This window comes from Setaria viridis, chromosome 8 (genome assembly GCF_005286985.2).
Source record: "Setaria viridis chromosome 8, Setaria_viridis_v4.0, whole genome shotgun sequence".
Taxonomy (NCBI): Eukaryota; Viridiplantae; Streptophyta; class Magnoliopsida; order Poales; family Poaceae; genus Setaria; species Setaria viridis.
Window position 1 is genome coordinate 18,653,854 of NC_048270.2, and position 15,257 is coordinate 18,669,110.

The 15,257-nt window shown below is 44.7% G+C and overlaps 1 protein-coding gene across 1 annotated transcript; it reads left to right on the top strand.

Moving 5' to 3' along the window:
* Positions 1–3,810: 3,810 nt before the first annotated feature.
* On the top strand, positions 3,811–5,246 carry LOC117866474 (uncharacterized). Its single transcript, XM_034750682.2, has 2 exons — positions 3,811–4,060; positions 4,168–5,246. The coding sequence occupies exons 1-2, from the start codon at positions 3,811–3,813 to the stop codon at positions 4,635–4,637; spliced, it is 720 nt and encodes a 239-aa protein (XP_034606573.1). The 3' UTR covers positions 4,638–5,246.
* The last annotated feature ends 10,011 nt before the right edge of the window (positions 5,247–15,257 follow it).

A 15,257-nucleotide genomic window follows, 5' to 3' on the forward strand; every position in this document is an offset into this window, starting at 1 on the left:
AACATGAACATCAGGCACCTCTGATTTAACCACTAAAAATCTATAGGCTATGTTATGATGAGCATATCCCAAAAAGACACAATCCACAGTTTTAGGTCCCAACTTACGTTTCTTGTTGATTGGCACACTAACTTTGGCCAAGCAACCCCAAGTGCGTAAGTATGAAAGTGATGGTTTTCTTCCAATGCATTCTTCATAGGGAGTTTTCTCCTTATTCTTCATGGGTACTTTATTCAGGACATGATATGAAGTCAATACAGCCTCCCCCCACCATGCCTTAGATAATCCACTGGTGTCTAACATGGCGTTCACCAAGCCAGTCAAAGTGCGATTCTTTCTTCGGCAACCCCGTTTGATTGAGGCGAATAGCGAGGCGTCCTCTCATGTACAATACCATGTTCTTCACAGAACAAGTCGAAATCATTAGAGAAATACTCGCCACCACGATCAGACCTAATTCTCTTGATCTTTTTCTCAAGTTGATTCTCAACTTCAGCCTTATAGATTTTAAAGTAGTTAAGAGCCTCATCTTTCATTTTCAATAAATACACATAGCAATATCTAGACGCATCATCTATCAAAGTCATGAAATATCTTTTTCCACCTTTGGTCAACACACCATTCATCTCGCATATATCAGAATGAATGAGTTCAAGTGGTGCCAAGTGTCTCTCCTCGGCTACCTTGTGAAGTTTTCAAAGTTGCTTAGATTGCACACAACTATGGCACTTAGAACCTTTGACAATGGAAAAATTCGGAATTAAACACAGGCTAGAAAGTCAAGACATAGAACCAAAATTCAGATGACATAAACGTGAATGCCAAACACTAGCATCACTCTCATTAATACCATCACAAATATAGTTCACAGATTTATTGCAATAATCTGAAAGGGAAAAGCGGAACAAGCCTCCGCACTCATAGCCTTTACCAATAAATTGTCCACTCTTACACACGAAAATTTTATTAGACTCAAGCACTACCTTAAAACCATCCCTACACAAAAGGGAGCCACTAACTAGATTCTTCCTAATAGAAGGGACATGCTGCACGTTCTTCAGTTGCATGATCTTTCCCGAAGTAAACTTCAGATCTACCGTACCAACACCATGAACAGAAGCATGTGACCCATTCCCCATTAGGACGGAGGAATCCCGAGCGACCTTGTAAGATGAAAACAAGGAGGCATCAGCACACACATGAACATTAGCACCAGTATCAAGCCACCAAGTATTAGTAGACTGAAACACTGAAAAAACAGAAGGTAAATTACCATACCCACTATTTCCGTCTCCAGCGCTCGTCACCATGCTCACAGACTTCTGCTGTGGAGGTTTTCTTCCTTTGCGGTTTGGGCACTTCTTTGCCCAATGGTCAGTAGAACCGCACACGAAGCATCCCTCGTTCTCCTTGTTCTTCTTTTTCTTGAAGGTAGTGGACTGCTTAGGCTTATTGTTCTTGCTCTTACCCTTGCCACCATTGCCATTGTGATGTGATTGGTGCACCATATTGGTACTGGTCTGACCCTCAACAGCTTTAGATCGTCCATCTTTAGCCCGAGCTTTCTCCTCAACATCAAGAGACGCAATCAAGTCTGAAACAGAAATTTCTGTCCTCTTGTGTTTGAGAGAAGTGGCGAAATCCCTCCAGGATGGAGGTAACTTGGCAATAATGCCCCCAGCCACAAACTTGTCGGACACGACAATCTTTAGCAGATCGAGTTCCTTCACCATGCACTGTAATTCATCAGCCTGAGCGACTATAGATTTTCTGTCAACCATCTTGTAGTCATGATACTGCTCAATGATGTACAATTCAGTGCCAGTATCTGAGCCACCATAGTTGGCAGTCAGATCGTCCCACAACTCCTTTGCGACCGTGTGATGAAGGTACACATCCTGCAGATGTTCTGCAAGTGCACCAATCACAGCGCCCAAGAAGATTGTGTTGGCTTCCGAATATTCTTTCTCCTTTTCAGGAGAGAGAACCCCTTCCGGTTTGCCATTGGACATCCAGAACACCTTCATGGCAGTAAGCCACAGCGTGGCTTTCACCTGCCACCTCTTGAAGTGCACGCCAGCAAACGGTGCTGGCCTCAGTGCATCAAGAAATCCAGCCATAAAACTAAAGTGCCTACAATAAGGTTTTTGGATTGTTGGATATATAAGCACTTTTAGTTTTAATTTAATCCAAAAATAAATCATGAATACAATGAACAGACAGCAGATTAAACTAGACATGTCTACGCAAGATCTAGACAAGTCTATCATTGCAAATAGAATCATACATTCTACCATACTATCTAGTGCTATCAGACTGCAACAGATCATAATAGTTAGTATGGAAGACATAATTTGAGATAAGAGATCGTACATTTCTTTCTTGATGAAGACCGGCTCCTGGACGACTACCGGGTATAGCAGGCGACGACGATCAACAGCCTGACGTTGTTCGCGACGACGAGTGATGCCCGAGTGACGAAGTCGACGAAGAACTTGACGAAGCGGAGGAAGTGATCGAGCAGTCGCGCTTCCCAAAAACCTTATTCGCCCTCTCCCGGTGCAGGATCGCTGAAGACGACGGCTCCGGAGACCTGCTCTCCCAATCGCCGGTGCACGCCGACAATCGGGATGGAGTAGACTACGGTAGCGGCGCAACAGTGAGAGGAGGCAAAAACCCTAGCTCGAATAGACCTGTTTTTGGTAGAGGCCGGTAGGTCGCATATAGGAGAGCCCACGATTCTCACGTCGTGATCGTGATCTTCCATATATCTCGCTGACTTAGGCCCGGCGAGGCGAGGCGAGGCGAGGCGTGGCGTGGCGAGCGAGCGCGCGCGTGTGGAGCTCTCCTTCCCTCCCCACACACATAGCTTGGAGGAGTGGGGACAACTTCCATATTTAAGTTGGTCATCCCTCCCCTCCACTAGCAATGTGGGACTAAAGACTTGCACCACTCCACCTCTTGCCCACATGGACCTTTGAGATTTATTTGAAATTCTGAAATTACTTATGGGCTAGGCCCATTATTTCAACACTATTCTACAGTGACGGTGTACCGTGTACGTACTCCGCTGTAGTGGCTAAACAAACCCTTGCAAGAAGATAGAAGGTTTTCTCTGATAAACAATTAGTAGATGGTTATTCATACGTGATATATATAGTACATAGTTTAAATAAATACAAGCGTGAAGTTGCGTATGTGATCTCTTCGTTCTTAAATATATGATGCCGTTAATTTTTTTTCATTTATTTGACTATTCGTCTTTTCTACAAATATTTTTGCAAATAGATAAATCTACAAGTTAAATCTAAAGTACATTTGACAACAGACATAATAATACGTATTTTACATTAGTTTACGAACTCGTTCAATAGATATTGATGGTTAAAGTTAGAGTAAAAAATCAACAGCGTCATATATTTATTTAAGAACGGAGGGAGTGGTTTGTTTTTGAAAAAATAAAACTGGTTGTTTTATATGGGCATATGAGGTTCTCCATTTGTGTTTTCCATACCTGACTGCGTGAGGGCGACATCCAGTAGCCTCGATCGATTCCCTGGTTGCGCGTTCAAAGATTGACACGGTACGATTCCTCCCCTCAATGTACCAATTGGTTATATCAAAATGGACAATCAATTTTCACTGTTCTCCTAACGAACCTGTTTTAGCCCAAACCGGCCGGCCACGGCCCTATAAAGGCAGCGAGCAGTTTGCAGAGACGCGGCTTCAAGCAGTTCCGGGGCACCTACCTAGCCAGCCGGCCACTGAACTTAACTAGTCACCGTACCCAGCAAGCGTATAGTAGAGAGCATGGCGGGCACATCGTGGTCGTCGTCCTCGTCCTGCACGTCGTCGTTCGGGTCCCTTGACGACGATGTCATCGTCTGCGTCCTCAAGACCGACGATGTGGGTGCCGCCGCCGCCGCCGCCGGGGAGGGAAGCGTCAAGTTCCTTTGCAGCTACGGCGGCAGGATCCTGCCGCGCCACACCGACGGCGCGCTTCGCTATGTCGGCGGCGACAACCGAGTCCTCTCCGTCGACCGTCCCCTCCAGTTCTACGGTGCACACCTGTGCCTGCGAGCCTAGACAGACCCACTGCGCTGCACAGTCCTTTGACTCCTTTCTCTGACTTCTTGAGTTGCGTGGTCGTGTCTGCTGTGTCGGCAGAGCTGCAACGGAAACTAAGGGAGTTGTGCGGGTGGGAAGTGTGCCTGCGGTGCCAGCTGCCGACGGAGGACCTGGACGCGCTCATCTCCGTGACGAGCGACGACGACCTCGCCAACCTGCTGGAGGAGTACGACGTGGCCAGCAAGGACTGCCTCCAGCCGCTCAAGATCCGGGCGTTCCTCTTCCCGAGGACGCCGCCGTCCCTGCAACCGCGGTGCAGCCCGCCGTCCACCCCAGCGTTCGTGTCCAGGCCGTCGCCATCGAACGCGCACCTCCGCCGGCAGAACACTTCCCCGGCCGCCGCTGCCCGCGTGTCTTCGTCACCGACGTGCGCGCCGCGGTGGTGGGCGGCGCCCCTGCACACCTTCCGCCCGGCGCGCGCGCACCAGCCTCAGCGCTACGACTGGCACGGCCCTGGTGAGGCGAGGCTGCAACGGTACCTCGTCCACAACGGCAGCCACTGGCAATAACGGGACATGAGCCGCTCTTCGTTCCCGACCACGGGAAGGACGGAGTGTACGGGAGGGCGCCGCGTCACGCAACGAGTGACATGAATAAGCTAGTGCTGTGGCGTGCGCGCATGTGTTATCCTGTGCACAATTTAGATGTAGACCGATCTTCTTTTTTTTTTGCAACACGAGATGAGGTGTGCGGATGGGTACGGGAAACCACCAGAAAAAGGCAGTAGCGTTCCTCGAGTGGAGCGTTGAGCTAGTGGTGATCCGCTCGGCTCGCTAGTGCGGGTGACGCCGAGGCGTTGCGTGCTCGCCTTCATCGATCTACAGGGTATAGTATTCAACTTGCGCTCTGGAGCGTTCCGATCCGTCTCGAGGGTTGTGTGTCGTTGGCGTGGCGCGGCGGTGGGCCAGGGCAGACTGGTCGAGGTGCGTCTCAGGCAAGAGACGTCCCGTTTCCTGGGGCCGCGGGTGGGAAGATTGTTCGGATCTGAGAAGATTGTTCGGATCCGAACAGTGCTAATTAGAAAGCTAAATATAAGCTAATTATAAAATTAATTGTAATTCGCGAGACAAATTTATTAAGTCTAATTAATTTATCATTAGCAAATGGTTACTATAGCACCACATTGTCAAATCATGGACTAATTAGGTTTAAAAGATTCGTCTCGCGAATTAGACTATATTTAATACTCCTAATTAGTATCAAACATCCGATGTAACAGGTGCTAAACTTTAGCCAGTGATGTCCAAACACCCCCTTCATCTGCGGCACAAACAAAATTCCCGTTTCAGACCTTTTTCTCCAGGCGCACACCCGCACTCGTTGCGCCAAGAACAGCGTAGACAATTTTCCTTTCGTCTATGATGAACCAGTTTGAGTACACACAGATTTTCTCGCAGCCACACAATGCGTACATTCCATTTGCAGAAGATTCAACTTAAGGCGTTGCTAGCGCTAAGACGTCCGATGGGAAAACTTCCCATCGGACGGTTTGTTGGTCCATCGCAACATCAAAAGTAGAAAATAAACTTTTGCAACAAAGAAAATCACCATTTGCAAAATTAAAAAATATGTTGAAAAAAATTATTAGCCATCTATTTATGATGAGGAAAAAACCCACCGTAACATTTGTTTCGTGTTGCATGGAACATTCAAATCCCTCATTGAAAATGCAACATCCAGATAAAACACTTGCAACATGTGTGGGAAATATATGCAACATCGCAACATCTAAGATCTACTTTGCAACATCCACGTGAAACACTTGCAATATTCTTCTGAAACATCTGAAACAATTGAAACATACGCTTGCAACGTGCAACAAACCCTGGCAGGAGGAGCACTGCACAGCGGAATCCGACGCTAAGAAACGGTGGAGGAGGAGGAGGATGGCGGCGGCCGGCGCGGCTCGCCCCCTAGCCGCGGGGGAGCGGCGGCCCGCGCCCCCAGCACTCGAGCGGCGCCCGGCACCCTTCCCAGTGATCTGGAGGGGTCTCGAAATCGCTCGCCAGCGCCGTCTTCACTTGCTACACCATCGCCACAGCCATGGCATCTCGCTGGGCACCACAGCGATGCCGTGCCCCCTCTTTGATTTCTTCTTCTAAGCAGGATACAGTGTTGCTGCCGCTCAAACAAGCGTGGGCGAAGGAGGAGCAGTGTCCACTGATGACACCGAGCGGAAAGGCAGCGTGGCGTCAGATAGCGAGACGGTGGAGGTGTGAAGCACTGGCGGCGAGCTCAGAATGAGGATAGATAAAGAAGAAGAAAAGGATAAGAAGGAACCGGTTGTGTGGCTTACGATATTTCTGGTGGTTGTGGACCCCACGCTTAGATATTTGTGGTGACCAGCGTCTGATGCGTCTAACGTACAGATTGTAGTATTACCGCTCAACATATTACCTTTCTCCATCTTGTACCGTTTGTAAGAGGATTGGAGGACAACCATTTGTAACGTTTTTTGAAAGGTCGTACTCCATATGAAAACATAAGGGTGCAGTTTTGACCTGGATGGGACCTTAGAAAAAAACAGATTTGACCATTAATTTATCATTTTTAATTACAGATTCAGAGTACGTACAAGCATGAGTACTCAACTATATGAATACACACAAACAGACCATATCCATACGAGTACTTTCCGGAGACTAAGTCGACCTACCATCGAAAACATTGCATCGTTAATTCATAAAGTCAACCTACCAAAATGCAAGCAGTCCTATGGAGTCAAAAACTCGAAGCGGTTCCGCTAAAAAAATCTAAACGACGGAGTGCATGCACTCAATTCGCTAATTTATCTAATGTGCTACTTACTATCATAATAATTGTGCCAATTAGATAAATATAGAATAATGCTTTCAAATATGAAAACATAGTGCCAATTTTGTATCGCACAATAATCTACAGTTTTATAAACTAAGGGGGTGTTTGGGAACACCATGTTAAAGTTTAACACATGTCACATCGAATGTTTGGATGCTACTTAGGAGTATTAAACATAGGCTAATTATAAAACTAATTGCACAGATGGAGTATAATTCGCGAGATGAATCTATTAAGTCTAATTAGTCCATGATTTGACAATATGTGCTACAGTAACCATTTGCTAATGATGGATTAATTAGGCTTAATAGATTCATCTCGCGAATTAGCACAGGGTTCTGCAATTAGTTTTATAATTAGCTCATGTTTAGACCTTCTAATTAGCATCCGAACATCCGATGTGACACTGTTAAAGTTTAGCACCTCGTATCCAAACACCCCTTTGTTTATCAAAGATTATGAATTTTGGACCTTGAAATGATTGCTTGCCTTGACGAAAAATAATGATTGGAGTAAAACGTGCAGTTGATTGAAAATCTGCCCAAAATTTACACCTATTGTATATAATTGAATTTAATTTTTGTTGGTATATTTTTAGTAACTTTTCAAGAGCTCCCATTGAACTCTTCAATACCGGTGGATGAAGAGGGCCGGTGACCAACAGCTGCAGCTACTGGCCGGATGATATGGATGGGCGGTGACGGTTTTGTTTGTAGTGTAGAGATTTGTCATTACTGATGATATGAACAGAGTCTATTTGTTTGAGCTGTAAGTTTTGGCGATTAACAGAGTCTATTTGTTTGAGCTGTAAGTTTTGGTGATGAACACACGAGGTTTTTAAAAAACTACTGCTGAATTTTTTCTGAAAAGTTAATAATAATTTGTAGATGTGTTCAGGTTTCTAAGCTCAAAAAGTTATGAAAAAAATTCAAAAAACTGAGCTCTTCAGCTTTGTATGTAAACTCAACTTTTTCTAATCTGTCTTTCCGGAACCTCTAGCAGGAAGTCCAAACCAACAGGCTTTAGGCCCGCCACTTGAGATAGCCTTGGACACACATATTTAGCGAAACAAATTAGATCAATTTTACCGTAATTCGCTTATGCGCTTCTTTCTAATAAAATTTAGGTTTACTTTACTTTTTCAAACTAATTTAATTGGTTCAATGAACTCCATAATGAGATCTATATTTTTCCAGTGTATAGTTGAGTTTTAATTTTAAACTATATCGACTAACCGAGAAAATAATATACTACATTAGTAAAATACAATACTATTTTTTTCATGACATGGAGCATTATATCTTTCATCTTCTTACAAACTCTGGATTTAACTAAAACTTGATTTGTACGCGGAGAGGTAAATTAGGCCAACAAGATAGTTTAAGCCGCAGACACGATTTGTAAAGTGCGCCTCATATTTTTTTCAAGGACGGACCGGAAGTTCCCCCGCTTCTACAAAACAAGCCCAATCACTGTAGCCTTCAGCCCCCATCCGATAATAGAATTTCAAAGGACGGACATGAGATGAGCTTATACGAGCTATTTCCAGGAGTGCGATAATAGAATTTCAAAGGCCGGACATAAGATGAGCTTATACGAGCTATTTCCAGGAGTGGACGAGGGGATGGCCCACCCAAGAAAACGAATTTTCAGGCAGAATGGCCAACCTCCCCTGCAGCTTTTGGTGACTCTAAAATTCACAGCGCGCGCCCTGCCTCAGGCAAAAAAAATCAAGTAGCTGCCTGCTTTGCATTCACGTTGTGGGTCCTACACAGTCCTTATCTTCATCTAACCTTATCACCTCCACTCCCATCCATCCATTCTCCATCCTTCTCTCTCTCCCCTCCCTCCACGGCGAGTCGCCTGTGGCGCATGGGCGGCCCCTGGAGTGGCGCCCCTTCCTGGTGGTACGGCTCCCTGGCGCGGCCCGAGCGGCGGGGGCAGTCGGCTCCGGCATCGGCAAGGGGCCGAGGGCAGCCCCCTGGTGCGGATGGCGGCTGGCGTGGTCGGCTCTGGCGGTGGTATAGGCAGCGGTAGCACCGGCGGCTGGCCAGCGGCGGTGGCCGTGCAAGAGAGCGGCGGGGACCTGCGCCACCGAGCGGCGGTGGGGCCCGTGCCAGCGAGCGGCGACGGCCTGCGCCGTTGAGTGGCTGGGGTATGGTGGGCGCATCCGTGGGCGCAATGCTCTTTTTTTATTCGATTTGTGGGGGTGGGGTCTCCGTCCGCCGCTGCAAATTATCATTTGCAGCTCCGAAAAGTAGGGGTCGGTATCTGCAAATCCCATTTTAACCGCCGCTACAAAGGTTTTGTGTAGTAGTGTAGTAAAATAAAAAACTGAACAAGGTTAAACGGGCAAAGGGACTGTTTCAGTGGTAAAGTAGTGGGCCCTCGAAAAAGAATTACACGGCCGGAGGAGTTTGACTGTCAATTGAAAATTTTCCCAATATCTAATTTTTAAACATAATGGATTTAATAATTTTGCAGACTTGCAGTCAAACTGTATCCTAGCCATGCTGCGAACGATCTCAACAACTCTATCCTAGCCGGCCGCAAAACTTCAAGGAGCCTTGAAAACATCAATAAACACATTACATCCACATCTGTTCTTGCGTTATCATGATCTCATCAACCTGCAAACCTCGGCAAAATGCTAGTACAGTAAGTATTACCTAAGGGTATTTGGAGGGGCTAAACTTTAGCATGGTTACGTCGGATATTCAGATGCTAATTAGGAGAGCACAGATGGAGTCTAATTCGCGAGACGAATCTATTAAGGCTAATTAATCCATCATTAGCAAATGGTTATTGTAGCACCACATTGTCAAATCATTGACTAATTAGGCTTAATAGATTCGTCTCGCGAATTAGATTCCATCCGTGCAATTAGTTTTGTAATTAGACTATGTTTAATACTTCTAATTAATATCAAACATCTGATGTGATAGGTGCTAAAGTTTAGCAGGTGATCTAAACACCTCGCAGATCACCTCAGGAACACTGATCCTGTAGCCACTCCATGTTTAAATGTCTTGTGTGTTGCTAGCCTTACAGTTATATAGCTCGAGAAAATTAGATAATATAAACATGTATTTCTCTTAGTTACAGGCTTACAGCAATGTACGCCAGTGGTACAAATGATTTCTTTTTCCACTTTGAATACACATGTAGGACCAAAATCTCTCTGGATGAAACTCGTTTCCGTTTCCCGTTTGCATCACAACATCCTTCCGCCCGATTTCTGAACGTTTTCTCAAGCTTTTGCTTTGTTTGCCTCCGGATCCTTGTCCAGTTCTGGTGAGTGGTGACCCGGCAACAACTGGTGCGAGTGGTTCTATACGGGGCACCTCGCGGCTGGCGCTAGTGATGGCGTATGCTCTCGCCTCTCCGAATCAAATTTTACTGGTTCCAGCTCCTGTTCACCTGATCTCCACCAGGCCACAGGCTCATGTGGCTATAAACCAACTGTCTTATTTGGAAAAATATAAAAGGAAAAGAGAGGAAAAAGAAAATTATATATATTTGGTCACGCCAAATTGTCAATATTAAGAGGGCCGGACTGTATTTATCAGGAAGTCACGGCCTGTGCCGACTCCAATCGAAAACTGAAGATTATCTCTTAAAAATCTAACCGGGACTAATCATTCGGAACTAAAGGTCTCCTTCTTTAGTCCCGGACCGCCGTGCAGGCGCATGCACGTGGCCTCTGAAGGCTTTTTTTTTCTTTTTGCCATGCATTTTTTTCCATATTAATGCTAATTGTTGTTTCACTTACATATACCTATACGTATATATCCTTAGCGTACACTACTTATACATATACACTCGTATTGTATAAATGTCGTGTATATATATATTTCATGATAGTATATGCATAATATTAATTATAACTACTATATATATAATTGTTAGTATATTATACACATGAAACTAGTATTTATACAATTACTATATATACAATAATTTGTCCCCTTCATTCTTAAGATCCTCTCGACAGTGAGTCTTCTGGTACTGCAAATGAATGTCCATCGTAATAAAATTCTCCTTGGGATTTATCATCTCATCCACAAGAAATCCTAGGAGTGCTTCTTGGATTGCCAAAATTCTATCCTGCAGCAGGAGTTCATCCCTAATCTTGATCATCTGTAATTTGAAAATATGTGAAAGTTAAACCAACAATTAAAATATAAGGAGCTAGACAACGATAAATTATTAATAGGTTTATTTTACGTACATTCATATCTTCTGATAGCATCTTGTCCTTCACAAAATAGTACATGTGCTCACAGACGTAGTATCCACATAAATTATTTCCTTATTCCTATCTCAAACACTTTAGTGGAAAAAATAAGTTATGAAACATTCGTCATATAGAATGTACAAAATGTGCAAACTCCATACATACCGGAAGATCTGTATAGAATTCAAGTGTTTCTTTGAATTCACCGCGGTGAGTCTTATGGAATCGTTTTCATGCGCTGCGAATTAAAATAATGAATGATATAGTGTTAGGTGAAAATTCAAGAAAAAACTTTTGCATAGAGATAAAGGTCCAACATTATTACAAGTTAAGGAAGTCTTGAATTTCTTGGTAGTCTTCCTTTGGTTTCCGCAACGGATCGAAGAAAATAACCTTGCTTCTATTAATGATAATTATAAGAAGAATCCGGTGAAAACTGTGTACATAAATGTTTATATTAGAACTAACTAACAGGTTAGGAAAGGAAAATGAAAATAGACGGTATCCATACTTAAAGTTGTAACGCAATAATATGTAGTGCTTGTAATTCTGTTGCTCCAAGAATTTGTATATGTTATCCAATGTAGACTTTGGTTGATCTAGTATCATTTGTTGGTTAACAAGCACTGGGTCCACGAAGCCAATGTTGAAGTACAATTCTCGGTGGCACCTTTGAATCTGCATCCTACATAAAATGGAAGACAAAGTGGGACAACACACACACAATAATGATCTGAATGCAAACATCTAATAAACACATACTTACAGAACCTAGGCGCTGATAAGAGAGATACTAAGGGCATCTTGATGGTACACTCCATAAATGTCCTTAAATTCCAACCACAACAGTTGCTCACCGTCACCGAAATAATCAATCGGTTTAACAAGAAGAGCGAACATGGTCCTTTCATTGGTCGACTGCTCCATGTACTAGTGATGGAATTCATACATCTTAGTTGAGAGGTTCGGTACTAATTCAAGCCTGAATCGAGGCTTGCCTAACTCAAAGGGCCATTTAGGTATAGCCTTTTCTGCAGGTGGCGGTTCGACTTGCTCTAGAACTTCACCAAGCGAGAGAGCTGTCTCCGACATAAACTTAGCAACCTTGATTTGTTGTTCTAAAGGCAAAGCTGCTATAACTTGTTGATCTTGCTGCCCAAGATAGGGGATAGTACAACCGGATGATGACGACTCTCCTCAATTTTTCTTCTGGATAGACCTAACTAACGAGCGATCGTAGTTTGATATTACTTTTTTCTTGACCTTTTTGCTGATGCCAACAAAAAATGCCTTCGCAGATGGATCTATTGGAGTCTTCTTCTCAGGCGATCACGGTTTGAAGTGCTCCCTTACTTGTGCACGCGATACCTCTAAGCATTCCTCGTAAGTCATATCGCCTGCTAGCTTCTTAATAGATTCATAATTCTTTGATTTCATCTTCATCAGTTTGTTCACCTTTGGTTGCCTTGGCTTGGAATGTGGTCGCGACTTCTTGAGAGGTGGTGCAGGTGTTTCCTTGCTCGCACCAAACTTTAGTCCCGGTGCTGGACACGGTGATTGAGGAGAGGTGTTTTGGTCGTCGTCGCTCGCACCTGTAAGATTATTCGATGGTGCTGGAGATGATGATTGAGCAAGATGCGACGGTCATGGTGGTGACGACGGTCCTAGAGGTGGATGTGCTGGAGTTGACAGTCTTGAGTTCTAAGGAGATGGTTGTTGCGGGGGATCTATGGGAAGAAATGATGCCTCCTGACCGGGGATGATGATGTAACGTTTGAGCCATAGAATGATACTATCACAAGTTTGCTCCACCCCAACGGTGGAGTAGCCAAGTGGAATCATCATGCCATGGCAGGGTTGGTAAAGCACTTTTGTACGCCACTTGTACATTTGGGAGAAAAGAAGTTATTAAATTCCCAAGGTGTAGACCAATTGAGATAATTATATATATTATATATATGTATACGTTAATAGTGAGGTTGTCAAATGGTCTGTACAGCTCACATGAGGTGCGCTGAGTGATGTCATCCACGGGGTACCGTTGGTTGTCCTGCACAACCATGGGTAAGCTTGGCATGTCCTCGTTGGGGAGCCCTATGGAAGCACAACTGCTTTGGCGTTGAGAAGGGCTGACGACGTTGGGATTAGGCAGTGATCCAAATAAGGCCATCTCAGTAATTGCTTGTGCCAATCACCGTTGAACTTCTTCCTGCATTCTTTTGTCTTGTTCATGTACTTTCGCTTCTAACATGCACCATCACTTCTCCTCTTGTTGTTCCTTTCTTCTCTTCTGACTTCTATACGTGTCGATGTCCCTACGAAAAGTATACTTCCACGGAACCACCCTGTAGCCTCGACAACGTCCTAGGTGATTGGGATTCCCGAGCACCAAAGTCAGCTCATCATTCTCTCTATCAGGCTTGAACTTTCGTACTTTAGAATCTTCAATGTGTTTAATAAGCCTGAGGGCCTTCTCACGTATTGTTCATTCAAAACAAGTGTGCCATCCTTAGGGCTAAGGGTGCCTTCGTGAGCATAATACCAATTCTTCAATCGGTCGGGCCAATCAATAGTCGTTGGTACGATACCTCGATCGATTAGGTCTTGTTTCATCTTTCTCTATCTAGGAATTGCACTCTTGTAACCACCTTACCCTAGACGATGATGGTACTTTGTTTGACGGGCATTGCCTATGTTGATACGAACCCTATTTGCACTTGCTTCAGACATGTTGTATTCCAAAAATGAGTTCCAGTGATCTTTTAACTTTGGCCAGTCATCAAAATTTGGAGTCTGACCCTTCTTGATAAAGTTGGTATCCAGGTTCTTCTTGAAGGTCTAAAATTGGGTTGACATCTTCGTTAGAGTCCAGTCTTTCAAAAAAAATTTATCAACGACTTCAGGAAGTATGAAATGTTTCAAAACATCTGCCCAGAACATATCTTTATGTGTCTGCGGGAGCATGTATGGCTCATATTTTTTATTGGACTTCCATTCTCTAATGCTGATGGGCACATTGTGTCGGCTAGGCACCCCTGGGCTCACCACAAGACTTGTATGGATCCACTCAAGGGAATGTACCCGAAACCTACTCGAACATGAAGACTACTCTACAGGGTGCGTAGGCTTCTTTTAACTCCTCGAAGACTAGTCAGATCAGAAGGAAACTACTCTACCGAGTTAGAGTAGGACTCTGTAAACGTACTCGACTAGAACTCATACACAATCTGCCTTGTAACCTTGCTCCCCTGACTATATAAGGGCGGGCAGGGACCCCCTCCAATGCACAATAAACAACTCGACACAAGTTCAATACAATCAATACACAAGACATAGGGTATTACGCGATCTAGTAGCCTAAACCTATCTAAATCATGTTCCTTGCGTCACCATCGACTCCTTGATTCTTGATGACACCCACCGCACAAAAGACCACATTGGGTACTCCCTAGGCGGGTTGCCGGTCTAAAACACTGACAGCTGGTGCGCCAGGTAGGGGAAGTCACCGAGTTTCTCCATGCGAGATCAATGGCACCAGTCATCATTAAGCCTGCTTTCGCCCTTGAAGCAGGTGCAGCCTTCATCTTTGGTTCTTAGCTTTGCGTCGTTGACGGCGCTGGATCCTTTTAATGCTGCATCATCGGCAACCAGGTAAAGAAGCATCTCGGCGAAAACTCTCTTCATCAAGAAGAAAATAATCTCGTCGAAAAAATCCAAAATTTCAACGTCAACAACAATGAGTTCGACTACAGCTTGGACTCAACCCCAACTCGGACTAGCCCGCACAGGCTGATGTCCAAGTCATCCCGCAAGTCGACTTCAACTCAAAATCGATTCCCACTCAGACTCCGCAATGCAGCCACGGTCCACCAAGAACTCCTCACTCAAGTCCAATCCAAACTCGAGTCAGTTGGGGACTGCGACTACAACTCGGACTTCGTCCAAGAGATTTCTTTATCAGGCCCAGCTCAAGGCTTGGTAATTACTTCGACTCCGCAAGGCAGATTCATTTATTGGCCTAGGATGAAGCCATCGTTCCTACCCCAAGATTACGAGTCACGCCTTGTCGCTCACA